Source organism: Phocoena phocoena, chromosome 13 (genome assembly GCF_963924675.1).
Source record: "Phocoena phocoena chromosome 13, mPhoPho1.1, whole genome shotgun sequence".
Lineage (NCBI taxonomy): Eukaryota > Metazoa > Chordata > Mammalia > Artiodactyla > Phocoenidae > Phocoena > Phocoena phocoena.
The window spans coordinates 89,767,662-89,780,847 of record NC_089231.1 but is presented as its reverse complement, the minus strand read 5'-3'; the positions used below and the strand labels follow the sequence as shown (position 1 = coordinate 89,780,847).

The window sequence follows — 13,186 nt, the reverse complement described above, 5'->3', positions numbered from 1 at the left end:
ACGCTGGGCTGGGTGCCGGGAGCCTCATGACGCTGGAACGGTTGCCAAATCCCAGCCCCGCCAGGGCCAGACCCCAGATCCTAGACCAGGGCTTCTCACGGGGCGATTTCACCCCGGGGCACATGTGGAGGTGTCTGGAGGCATTCTGGGTTGTCTCAGCCTGGCTGTCACACACGGGACGACGCCACAACAGAGGCTTTTCCGAATTATCCAGCCCCCGAGTCCGTAGGGCTGAGACTGGGAAACCCGGGTCTGGATGATTAGACGTGGCTCAGCCAGGACTGGAGAGACCCCCAAATAAGGCAGATGCCCCAAGTGGGGCGGGGCACAGCCCTGTCAGGGCTCATGGGTGTGTGTGAGTGTGGGCTGCGTGCGCCCCTGTGGTACGTGCACGCGTACCCTCAAATTCAGCTCGAGGCTCAAGTTTAGACTTTTAACGTCTCCCTCACACAAAATTATTCAGAGCTCCGACACATATCGCAGCTTTAAGCATGCACCTCATGCCCCACCTTTGATTCCACCAGGAGCTGTGAACGGAAGCTTCTTAGATGTTGTGGATTGAAGCCCATGGAGCGTCTGCCGTTCTAGATGCCGTGAAGCAGTGACCAGACAAACAGGGGGCCCTGCCTGGGGGCTCCCAGCCCAGGGGAGAAAGAGCAGAAGAGCAGTCAGTGACGTGTCCGCGTGGGGGAGGGCGTGCAAAGGCCCTGAGGCAGGAGCAGGCCTGGCGTGCTCCTGGAGGCACTGGGGCCACGTGGGGCCATTGAGCGAGCAAAAGGAAACAGACAAAGAGGTCAGGTCAGAGGGGGCCCAGCTCACACATCCTAGAGACCGCGCCCTTTCTCAGCGGACGGTGAGCGCATCCAGGAAGAGGGTCAAGGGAGAGGCGGGGAGACCACAGTCAAGGCCAAGGCTTTGCCAGAGCAGGTGGGCCAGAAAGGGACCGTGTTCATCGCTAAGGGGAGCAGGTGGGGGGCAGCAGGAGGGAGGGCTCAGGGTGGTGTCGTCTGGTTCTCTCCCGACCTGTACCTGTTAGCTTCAAGTTTGAACGTAGAAATGTTACTTGGTCAAGTTGAAATCTTTAAAGTGTATCACCCGTCTTCCTTTAGTTCTACGGTGAACCAAGAGCCTCGGCGTGTGGGAGCGCTCTGGGTCTCCCTCCACCTCCGGAGGCTCTGGGAGGGGGCGATGGGGTCCTCCTGCCCCAGGGCCCGAGTCCCTCTGTCCCGACCTCTGCCCCACTCCTGGGGCCCACCCTGGGTCACCAGGTTTACAAGCTCTCAGAGCCGCCCCCTTGCTGAACTCTGATTCTTTCCAATCACCGTAAACATGGTTTATTTTCTGTCGGACAGGAACAGGGCTTTCAATTACAGAGGAGAACCTTCTGGCTCCGCTCAGACCAACTTCTTCCAGGGCTGCAGTGTGGCGGCCAGTTTTGTTTCCCCCGCCACACCGAGTGCCTCCCGGGCTTCAGTGCAGGGACAGTCCCTGCAGGGTGGGAGGACATTGAGCCCTGAAACTGAGGCCGATTCAGGTGCAGAAGGAAACCCAGAAACACAGCACCTCCTGCCCAGAGGAGGGAAGCAGGGGCATCGTGGGACAGTCCTACCCAGCGGCCACCGGAGCTTGTGCGGGTGCAAAGGCAGGACAGGAGGACTCCGGCCTAAGGTCAAGTCCAAGTGCTCTACTGGCCAGGTGCCTCAGGTCAGAGGCTGTAAAGAGAAGCTCAGGGGGAGGGTGGTAATCGTCCTTGTCTTCAACGGGGTTTTAGGCGTGGGTTTCTTACTTCCTCACTGACGTCATACCTCCCCGTGTGTGAGGAACACCCCCTGCTCAATATTTACCGATTGATTTTTATTTTATTGGCCTGCACCACTCGGCTTGCGGGGTCTTAGTTCCCCCACCAGGGATTGAACCCGGGCCACAGCAGTGAAAGCACCAAGTTCTAACCCCTGGACCACCAGGGAATTCCCTCTGCTCAATATTTAACATAACCAATTTTTTTTTCAACTGAGAAGGGGATTATATTATAAGGAAAACAGATTATTTTTATGCAAATTTGTGGTGGACAAAAATGAGCCATATATATTGTACGATTTCTCATTTAAACAACCATTTGTAGGCTGTGCATGTTTATAACAGGAGTGATTTGTCACGTGTAGATGAACAGAAGAAAGTGAGATAGCGCATCGCCCCATGGGAGACGTGCCCACACACTCCTGCCGCACCGGACGGCCCCGGTCCTAGCCTGGCTGGGCCCTCCTTAGCCTTTGGGTCTCGTTAGGGGCTGAGTTGTGTCCCCCGACCCCAATGCACAGGTTGAAGTCCCGACCCCAGGACCTCAGGATGTGACTGTGTGTGGAGACTGGGCCTTTACAGAGGTGACTGAGGCAAAATGAGGCCATAGGATGGGTCCTTATCCCATAGGACTGGTGTCCTTAGAAGAGGAGATGAGGGCTTCCCTGGTGGCGCAGTGGTTAAGTATCCGCCTGCCAATGCAGGGGACACGGGTTTGAGCCGTGGTCCGGGAAGATCCCACATGCCGCGGAGCAACTAAGCCCGTGCGCCACAACTACTGAGCCCACGTGCCACAACTACTGAAGCCTGAGCTCTAGAGCCCATTCTCCGCAAGAAGAGAAGCCACCACAACGCGAAGCCCATGCACCGCAGTGAAGAGTAGCCCCCGCTCGTCACAACTAGAGAAATGGCAGCAACGAAGACCCAAGGCAGCCATAAATAAATACATTTATAAAATAAATAGATTAAAAATCACTCTATTTGAACTGTGTCTCTTGTAAACTACACACAGCAGAGCTGTGTGTGACTGTGTGCAGGTATAAGTGTGCTTTAGTGTGTGTGTATCTAACTCCATTGAAAAGCCTCTAAAAGAAAAAGAAAAAGAAAAGCAAAGCCTCTGCCATTTTGAGGAGAGAGGAAGTTTATTTGCATTTATTGTAGCAGCCAACGTACTTGATTGGGTGCCTTCTGTCTTACTTTATGTTTTGTTCCTTTTTTCCCATTTCTCTAGCTTTGAGAGCTCCCTTTGCCCCTTTGTGAACTTATTCCACCGTCACCGGCCTCATCCCACACCCAACATGGAATATTTTGCTTTCCCTGCCCCCCATCTTTTCCCCTCCCACAACCTTACAGCCAAGATAAGACCTTTGGAAGAAGATACTTCATTCTTCCATTTCACCCTCGATGCTACGGTTAGGCGGAGGCCACGATTAGACCGTCCCGTGCAGGCATCTCTCCCGCTTCAACAGCCCTCGTCTGGCACTAGCGCTCCGCCCTCCTGGGCAGCCCAGCAGTGTCTACTTAGACCCCACTTCAGGGGACAGTGGCCGCCAAGCGCAGGACCCACGCAGTAGATGCCACGTGTCCAGCAGCCGCCTGTTCCGTGACCACCCGGCGCTCAGGTAGAGCTGGGCCTCGGGAGCTGACACGGGCTCCGGGCTGGGCTCTCTCCCAGGCCCTCCACTGGGCTGCATGGCGAGAGGACTACCGTTCCTGTCATCTCTCTTCCACGCCTTCCAGGGGCATCAAGGAAGAATGCCCTGTGTGATCCCAGTGGGACTTGAACCCCTTAAAGTGCAAGCTCCCTGCCTCGCTGCAAGGAGACAGCAGGGTTCAGGCTCAGAGCCTTGAAGTCCAGAGCTTCTGCGACAAATGTCATCGTGCTGTCCCTCTCACTGTGCTCGGTCCTTTTCCATCTGTGGCACTGCTGTCGCCCTTCCACTGGAAGCAGGATTGAGAACTGGTCCCAGCGGGCATCCCGCGGGGGCACCAGGCTCCCACCTCCCCGTCACATCCCGGCACGGACCACTGCCCCCAACCCTGTCTCTCCCGCAGGTGCAGACAGATGACCTACTCGGACGACCTGCCCCAGATCTCCGTGGTGTTCATCTTTGTCAACGAAGCCCTCTCGGTCATCCTGCGCTCCGTCCACAGCGTGGTCAACCACACGCCCTCCCAGCTCCTCAGGGAGGTCATCCTGGTGGACGACAACAGCGATAACGGTGAGTGGGACCAGCCCAGCCCGCCGTGAGGGAAGCATGTCAGAGCCCTGGAATCCGGCAGTCTGAATTCGCGCTGGGAGTCGGGCCATGCTCCCTCCAGGGGCTCCAGGGGAGGGGCCTTCCTGCCTCGCCCAGCTTCTCCCGGCTGCCGGCACCCCTGGTGTCCCGGGCTTGTGCCACATCCCTCCCATCTCTGACTCCATCTTCACAAGGCCTCTTCCCGGTGTGTCCGTGTCTCTCCTCTTCTTCTAAGGACACTTGTCCTTGGATTTAGGGCCCACCCTAACCCAGAAGGTTTGCACCTCAAGATCCTGAGCTAGTTATATCCACAAAGATCCTACTTCCACCTGAGGTCTCATTCTGAAGTTCTGGGTGGACCTGAGCCGTGGCAGGGTGCTATCGCTCCTCCAGCCAGGAAGGCCCCCAGCGTGTGAGTTCCCCCATATGCTAATGGCACCTGGACAAAGCTGCAGTGGGAGCCTTGCTGGTGGGGAAGCTGGACTGGCGCTCACGGCCGGAACCTGGGCCCTTAGCGTGGCCCTGCGTCAGCCTCAGTCCAGCCCAGCACGCTGTCCACACCCAGCTGGCACAGGGGCTCCGAGCCCCTAACAGGGGTCCGGAGGTGCCCCGCCTGCGCCCGTCTGCGGTCCCCACACCGAGCCCCTGGCGCGCTGAGCCGGGCCTACCGGCCCCTCCTCGTCCCCAGTCCCTCCCATCACAGCAGCCTCTCCTCCTCACCTCGGGAGTCGGGGGGCGGGTGGAGAAGACCGGGGCGAGGCCTCCCAGAGCCCTCCAGGATGGCCTGAAGGAGCTCCAGCCCTGCATGTGCTCTGTGTCTACGCGGGGGCGGGGAGAGCCCCGCCTGATACCGTCAAGGGAGCAGGGAGCGGGTGGCCGGCACCGGCCTGCGGGGCCCTGGAGAGGGCGGGACAGAGCACAGGAAGGCTGCTCCAGGAGCCCCTGGCTGCTGCGACTGGGGGCACCCCTGGGACCAGGGCTGACCTCACAGGAGCGTCCACTGGAGCCTGGTGATTGAGGGGGAGGGATGGAGACAGGCCGCCCCTGCACCTGCCCAGCCGACCCGGAGAAGCGCCCGCCTCACTCAGATGCCCACTCGCTTTTCCCCTTTTTCTTTTCCCTAAAGTCTGTTACTATTGTGACTTACTTTGTTGCTTGCGCTTTTGGCTGTTGGGAGCTTCCTCACGTAGACGCCTGCGCCCTCATCAGTGTTTTAATAATTTACCGAGTTGAAATTCCCATAACATACAGTTAAGCGTTTACAGAGTAAGTGTAGAGCTCAGGGGTGTTAAGTACATTCACGTCATTGTGCAACTATCGCCATCATCATCTCCAGAACGTTTTCACTTTCCCAAAGTGAAACTCTGTCCCGATTAAACACTAACTCCCCGGAGCCTGCGCTCCGCAGCAGGAGAGGCCACAACACCGCAAAAAAACAAAACCCCCAAAAACCCCACTAACCCCCCACCACCCTCCCCCAGCCCCTGGCACCCAACACCCTGCTTTCTGTCTCTGTGGATTTGTCTGCTCTAGGGACCTCATATAAGTGGAATCACACAGGATTTGTCATCTGGCTACTGGATTACTTCACTGAGCGTAATGTCCTCAAGTTTCTCCATGTAGTAACATGTGTGAGAATTTCCTCCCTTCTCAGGCTGGATCACGTTCCACTGTATGGATGGACCACACTTTGTTTATCCATCCATCTGTCCATGGACTGCCTTCCTTTCTACAGCTGAGTAATTCAGCCCCGTTTTCTCCTGTCTTTATAACACGTGCCTCTGTCTGAATCAGTCTAGCTAGAGTGTTCATTGCCTCTCCCGCTGGAATGCAGCTCCGTGAGGTGGGCTCTTATCTCTCCGAGGTACCCCCCCCCAGCACCCCGAGCCCACATCCAGCAACGGTGGGTCCTCTTAAATGTTTGTGAAATATGGATCCAGGGCACACAACGACAGTGGGTCTCGGTGACCTCAGGCCCTCCCGAGGTGTCACGCCCGAAACATCTCTGTGTCCCCCACAGTGGAGCTCAAGCTCAACCTGGACCAGTACGTCAGCAAGAGGTACCCGGGCCTTGTGAAAATCGTCCGAAACAGCAGGAGAGAAGGCCTGATCCGGGCTCGGCTGCAGGGCTGGAAGGTCGCCACGGCGCCTGTCGTGGGCTTCTTTGACGCCCACGTGGAGTTCAGCATGGGCTGGTAAGGGCGGGGCTGGGCCCTGGGCGGGGTCGGCGGGGTCTGCTGGTGCCTGCAGGACCTCCGCAAAGAGGATGAGCCTGGCAGGGCCGGGGGCAGCTGAGTCCAGCCAGGTGGCCACTCCGCGTTCAGCTCCTGGACCCAGAACCCTGTTTCTGATGCGTATATACGAAGATTGATCTGTATCCCCACCTTGTCCCCAAAGGCATTTGAATTGGCCACTCATTCCAGCAGGTGGCAGTCAAGTGAGGCTGTTCACGTGACCTCAGGCCAGGGGAATACACAAAGGTTGGGGGCAGTTCCTGCATGAACACGTGGTCTGTAGGGTCTCAGTTAACGGAGACCTAAGTCTAGGGCACAAGTTGGAAGCAATTTCTCATCCTTATGGAAAATTCTAGATCAAAGCGCCCACTCATTTTCTCCCACCCATCCATGCAGGGGTGAGGTGGGCTTCTAGTGAGAAACCTGGAGGGGGATGTGGCCAGGGGAGCGGCAGGGATACCTCAGTGACGCAGGAACATCTGCGTGAGATGATCTAGAGGTGCCCCGGGGCCCGCCCTGCAGGAAGGCTGGGACGTCTTGCTTTCAGGGCCCAGCCCAATCCAGGCTGATCTCATCTTGGGCTTTTTAACTGAATTACATCTGCCAAGACTCTATTTCCAAATAAGGTCCCCTCCCAGGTTCCAGATGGACAAATCTTTGTGGGAAGACACCGCTCAACCCTCTCCCAGCTTCTGGGGGCGCCAGGAGTCCCTTGGTTTGTGGCCGCGTCCCTCCAATCTCTACCTCCATCTTCACACGGCTTCTCCTCTCTGTGTGACTGTGTCTCTCCTCTTCTCTCTCCTAAGTACCCTTGCCAGTGGGTTTAGGGCCCACCCAGGTCACCCAGGATGATTCCATCTGGAGATCCTTAAGTAAACCCACAGTGGGAGGGTCTGCAGGGGGTCCACATGGGCAGGGAGTATAAGCCCTGCACCCAGGGGCAGCCTGAGCGCCCACCAGATGAGCTGCAGGGAAAGGTCAACCCTGGGGGGGTGGGCAGCTTGCCCTGTTTCAAGAGAAACTAAACTTCACCCTTTTTATATCAAATCGCCCACATTACACCTTCAAACGCTGTGAAGCCTAAACTAATACGTTCACTGAGATACTCCCTTGCGGGAAATGCGAGGACTGCGAACGCTGTAAGGAGGTGTTCGTGGTGGACGTGCTGATCAAGTCCCACAGCGCCTGGCCGGTATCCCCAGCTGGGGGCCACGAGGGTCTGGCCTTCGGGGTCTCTCAAAGTTCTTGGTTCTCCTAATGGCTCCTGCTGGTTGGACCAGGGCTTTGATGCCTGGTCGGCAGGTGAGTGGAGCCCTCTCCTCCACGTTCCCTCCACTCTCGCTGTGGCATCTCAGTCACCCCAGGACCCCGAGTTTGTTCTCAGCGCTGCTTCTGTCCCAGTACGTTCCTGACGGAGATTCGACTTCTTTCTGCTTTGACTTCCCCTGCTGGCCCCCACTTCCCTCTCGTCTGCCACCCTCATGAAGCGAGTCTTCTTTTCCCATGACACCTGTCACGTTCTATCGTTAATGGCGTGCTATGGTCTGCGCTCCCCACCAGGGTCACTCCATACCGTTGTGCAGGTTGTGCACTGCACAGCTGTACTTGGAGGCCTTTCTGTCCCTCTAATGTACGTAAAACTCCCTGGAGCATTTGGAGGGCATTTGGGAGAATCACAAGTCTACCACATTAAATGCAACTTTAATTTTCACCACTGAAAACCCAGTTATCCATCTGCAAATAGCCCTTCCCTCCAAGAACTGCCTCCACAAAGATCCTGCCTGATCAGCAGATGTGGCATTTGCAGAGAGCTTTTCACTTCCGAAGCACTCCGCTAACAGTAATTAGTTAAGCCTCCTCATGAAGCTGAAAGGCAGGTAAAGACCAGGCTGTCGCTTGGAAGCACAGGAAGGAAGGCGGGCCACGTGGCGCATCTTGCCAGGGTCAGAGAACTGCCCCAGCCCCACCCTGCCCCCGCTGTCCCTGCCTGAGCTTGGACCCCTGGCCACCTGTAGCGTTCGTCTCTCTGGCTGCCCCGTCAGTGGGCTGCTCACGACCACGTTGAGCTCCAGTTCGGTGACAGGCCCTCGGGCAGCATCCCATCCTTGCGGTAGACAAGGCCGTCTCTGGGGTCGAGCTGAACCTGCTTGCCTCTTGGACTCCTGCAAGGAGAATCCGCAACCGACAGCCCATGTCCTCTGGTCCCTCTCCTCCCCAGCTTCATTGCCTACACTGTCCCCATCTCTCCACTCCAGGCCCCTGGCCCGCTCCCCAAGTGCACCAGCACATCCCAGGAGCTCAGCACTGGCTGCTCCCTCTGCATGGAACGCCCCCCCCCCCCCAACCAGCTCTCCCAACCACCTGCTACATCCTACACCTCCTTCTGTTCACCACCCAGGGCAACGTACACCACGCACCCTATTTAAAAGGGCAATTCCAAATCCTCCTTACTTGCTCTCTTTTTCCACCACAACAGCTGTCACCTCCTAATATATTATATCATTTATTTATATGTTATTGTCTGTCCCCTGACCCCCACGCAGTCAGGGCTACCACATACTGTTGTGGAGGCTGTGCACTGCACAACAGTACCTGGTAGCCTTTCTGTCCCTTCAGTGTATCCTAAGTTCCCTGAGGCATGGATTTTTTTTTTCTTTTCTAGTTCGTGAATGTACTCCGGTGTGTTAAAACAGGGTGTGGCACATAACAGGTCCTCAATTCACGCTTGTAAATGAATGTACGGCCACCCGTGCGGGGAAGGAGGGCCCAGAAGTGGGATGCGCTGGAGGGGGAGGCCGAGCTGTGAAGGGACAGACTGAGCTGACCCACAGGGCCTCTGGAGCCAGGACGGCCCCATAGAGGCGTCAGAGATTGGGCCCAATCCGTGTGCCCGTGTCCATCAGTCCTTAGCCACGGGCTGGCCCGGGAAGGGCGAGACCTCGGCAGGTGGGTCTGCAGCCCAGGCGACCCCGGGGCTTCCAGAGGTGAAGCTCTTGGATCCACCGTCCGCAGGCGTCATCAGACCCGGGTGTGGCCGCCTCCCTGGAGGAGGCCTGGCTCCGGCCCCCCACCTGGGGGAATGGGGCGGGGGGGTCCCGGCATCCATGCCCTTCCCCATGGGCATGCACCGCCCCGCAGGGCCGAGCCCGCCCTCTCGCGGATCCGGGAGGACCGCCGGCGCATCGTCCTGCCGGCCATCGACAACATCAAGTACGACACATTTGAGGTGCAGCAGTACGCCAGCGCAGCCCACGGCTACAACTGGGGCCTCTGGTGCATGTACATCATCCCGCCCCAGGACTGGCTGGACCGTGGTGACGAGGCAGCGCCCATCAGGTGAGCCGACCCCCGGGGCCCCTGGGGCACGGCCTGCCCTGGAAGGAGCCAGGACAGCGTGAGGTGGCGGTGGGGCAGGGCTGCCGCAGGGGGCTTGGGGGCTGGAGAGACGGGGGTGCTCTCCTGCAGAAAGCCAGGGCCTGGCGCCACGTGGGGAAGTGAATGTGGTGGGATGCAGCGTCTGCCCAGATGTGCAGAAGGACATGGTGATGTGGTGGGGAAACTTGGGAGTGGCTGCAGTTGGTGACCTGAGAGATGACGAGGTAGGGCGGGGGCGGGGGAGAGGGAGGGAGAGGGAGGGAGACAGACAGACAGAGCTAACACCCAAAGAGAAAGAGCCAGTAAAAGAGACTGAGAAAAGGAACACAGACATGGAGAGAGCAGAACAGGGGACTCACCAAGGAAAGTGAGAGGGAACAAGAAAGAGAGATGAACAGAGGAAGACAGAGTCAGGGTAGGCGGCAGCGAGACCAAGGGACAAAACTGGGAAGGCGTCATGGAGTAGAGAGGACGAGAGATGCAGAGATGGAGAGAGGGAGGGAAAGGAGACAGAGACCTAGAGAGAACGAGGGAGAGACGGACACGCAGACAGACAGAGGCAGAGACAGCACCACAAGAGTCAAAAACACAAGCCGGGGAGCAGAGCAGAGACCTGGAGACCACAGATGTGTGTGTGCTACAGAGACCCCAGGCGTTTCAGCAGACCCCAGAGATTGTCCTGCAAAGCATTTATTTTATTTTGAATCGGTTCCCAAATGTGAAAATGGAGAGATTTTCACATGTTAAAAATACACAACCCAGGGACTTCCCTTGTGGTGCAGTGGTTAAGACTCCATGCTCCCAATGCAGGGGGCCCAAGTTCGATCCCTGGTCTGGGAACTAGATCTCACATGCATGCCACAACTAAGAGTTTGCATGCCACGACTAAGGAGCCTGCCTGCTGCAACTAAGACCTGGCACAACCAAATAAATAAATAAAATATTAAAAAAGAATACACAACCCAGAGCTTCCCTGGTGGCACAGTGGTTGGGAATCCACCTGCCAATGCAGGGGACACGGGTTCAAGCCCTGGTCCGGGAAGATCCCACATGCTGCAGAGCAACGAAGCCCGTGCGCCACAACTACTGAAGCCCGTACGCCTAGAGCCCGTGCTCCGCAACAAGAGAAGCCACCGCAATGAGAAGCCCGCGCACCACAACGAAGAGTAGCCCCCGCTCCCCGCAACTAGAGAAGAAAGCCCGTGTGCAGCAGTGAAGACCCAGTGCAACCACAAATAAATAAATAAAATAAATTAAAAAAAAAAACCACAGCCCAGCATCTTTATAAAAATGGGAAGGCGCATAGTCTCACAAGGCAGCAGTCCCTGGGGCTGAGAAGCAGTCCCCTGTCTAAACAGCGTGGTGGTCTCCAGTTCCCGAAATCCCCACCCCTCCCCGTTGTCTCCCTGACGCTCTGCCTTCCTACCTGTGCTGTCATTCCTTGCACCTGGCCCGCTTTGTTTGTTTCCGTCACCGACTGAGCTTCTGTAGTTTGCAGCCCTTCCTTCCACTTCCCTAGTCTGCTGAGCCCCTGGGAAATTTGTTTCTAAATCTAGTGGGGCCACCGCTTTCTCCTGGGGGCCCAGCAGGATGGAGGCATTGTTTTCCTGGAGTGAACGTGCACCTGCAGGATCTGTTGACCCCTTGGAGCCTTGGCCAGGTCGCCCCCTGTAGAGGTTTGGATTTTAGGGCCTCGGGCTGGGACCCCTCCTGCCTCATCTGTACAAACTGATGTGTCCCTGCTGAAACAAGCCACTCTGCCCGCAAGTGACCAAGACCATCCCTCATTGCGCCTCTGAAAGCTCTCTCTTCCCCTAGGAGTGTCTTACGGGGGCTTCCGGGCCCCTACCCTCCATTAGCAAAGAGCCGTCCAGCGAGAAATTAAGTCTCACAGCAGCCTGGATGCCCCGAGCTACAGGAAGGATGCTCTGGCCACACTGTGTGTTGTCTCAAACTTTGTTCCTTATTACTATTACCTGGAGAGCATTTGAAAACCCAAATAAAAAATGGGCAAAGGCCTTGAACAGATACTGCACACAGGAAGGTAGACAAAGTGCTAACACACTCATAGAAAAATGCCCACCACGGAGTCACACAGTGTCCCAGTGAGGGGCCCTGCACGCCTGCTAGAATGGACAGAGAGACCAGCGGCAGCGGGGGCTGGTGACGCGGAGCAGACGGAACTCTCAGCGCGGCCGGTGCGAGAAGGCACCGGCAAGACCACTTTGTAAAACTTGCAGTTTCTCAAAGAGGTAAAAACACTTCCTGTATGACCAGCCGCTCTACCCCAGGTATCGTCCCAAAAGAAACGAAAACGCACGTTTACAAAAGACACCTGCAAAGGTTTGTGGTGGCAGCGTTATTCACAGTAGTCCCGAATTGGACCCGAATGTCCACCAACAGGTGACTAGATGAACGAAGCATAACCTATCTGTGTAACGGGAGACTTCTCAGAACTAAAAGGGAATAAACGGTTATGCCCGTAACGATGCGGGTGAAACTCAAAATGGTGGAACAGAGGCGAAAGAGCCAGATACCCAAGAGCGCGCAGTGTGTGATCTGCTGCATAGAGGAGCCCAGAGAACGCAGTCCCCTGGCGGAGCGCCGAGGAGCCCTGGATGGACGCATTCTCCGTCTGGACTGGGACGGGGTTACCCGGCGTTCCCTCCGCCAGACTGCTCGGGCCACACGCTTTCAAGGGATGTGTCCTGTTGCGTGGAAATTTAACTTTGCTGAGTTGATTTTTAAAATGAATTTCAAAACATACGAAAAAGCAATAATTCCAGTGCCCAAGCTGCTTACCATGCCAGTTAAATTAGCCTCTCTGAGGGCTTCCCTGGTGGCGCAGTGGTTGAGAGTCCGCCTGCCGATGCAGGGGACGCGGGTTCGTGCCCCGGTCTGGGAGGATCCCACGTGCCGCGGAGCGGCTGGGCCCGTGAGCCATGGCCGCTGAGCCTGGGCGTCCGGAGCCTGTCCTCCGCAGCGGGAGAGGCCGCGGCGGTGAGAGGCCCGCGTACCGCAAAAAAAAAAAAAAAAAAATTAGCCTCTCTGAGCCGGGACCAGGAGGATTCCAGCAACAGAGAAGGGCACCAGCTAACGTGAGCTGAAGCGGCTCTGGGGAGGAGCCAGCAGGAAAGCCAGACGTCTCCCCGACACTGCGGACGGGTGTCCCTCCACCCCAGTCAGTCCCCGGAACAGAGGAGGCAATGGCTGAACTTGGGCCGCAAACCCCTGCCCCCACCTTTCCTGGAAGCAGATGGGAGAAGGGGTCCTCCAGTGACCCGCTGACCTTCACAGAGGGGAAGGTCTGGGGACTCATCGTCCCACAGGGAGTATGTGCAAGGAGAGAGGCGGTCTCCCTAAAAGATGTTGGGGTGTTTATAAGAAGGCTGGGCGCAGCAGACAGCCGTGTCCACATCCTGACCCCCAGAGCCCATGAAGGCGACCTCATTGGGGAAAGGATCTTTGCAGATGCAATTAGGATCTTGCGACGGGGGGATTACCTTGGATCACCAGGCTGGGCCTTGAATGCCGTCATGA

At 57.0% G+C, this 13,186-nt stretch overlaps 1 protein-coding gene across 1 annotated transcript in view; it reads left to right on the top strand.

The window, feature by feature from the left end:
* The window catches only part of GALNT9 (polypeptide N-acetylgalactosaminyltransferase 9), a 91,388-nt gene that overhangs the window by 36,850 nt on the left and 41,352 nt on the right, over positions 1-13,186 (top strand). The window contains exons 3-5 of the mRNA XM_065889747.1: positions 3,853-4,019; positions 6,058-6,232; positions 9,410-9,607. Coding sequence (XP_065745819.1) covers positions 3,853-4,019; positions 6,058-6,232; positions 9,410-9,607 — 540 coding nt within the window. The remainder of the gene's footprint in view (positions 1-3,852; positions 4,020-6,057; positions 6,233-9,409; positions 9,608-13,186) is intronic.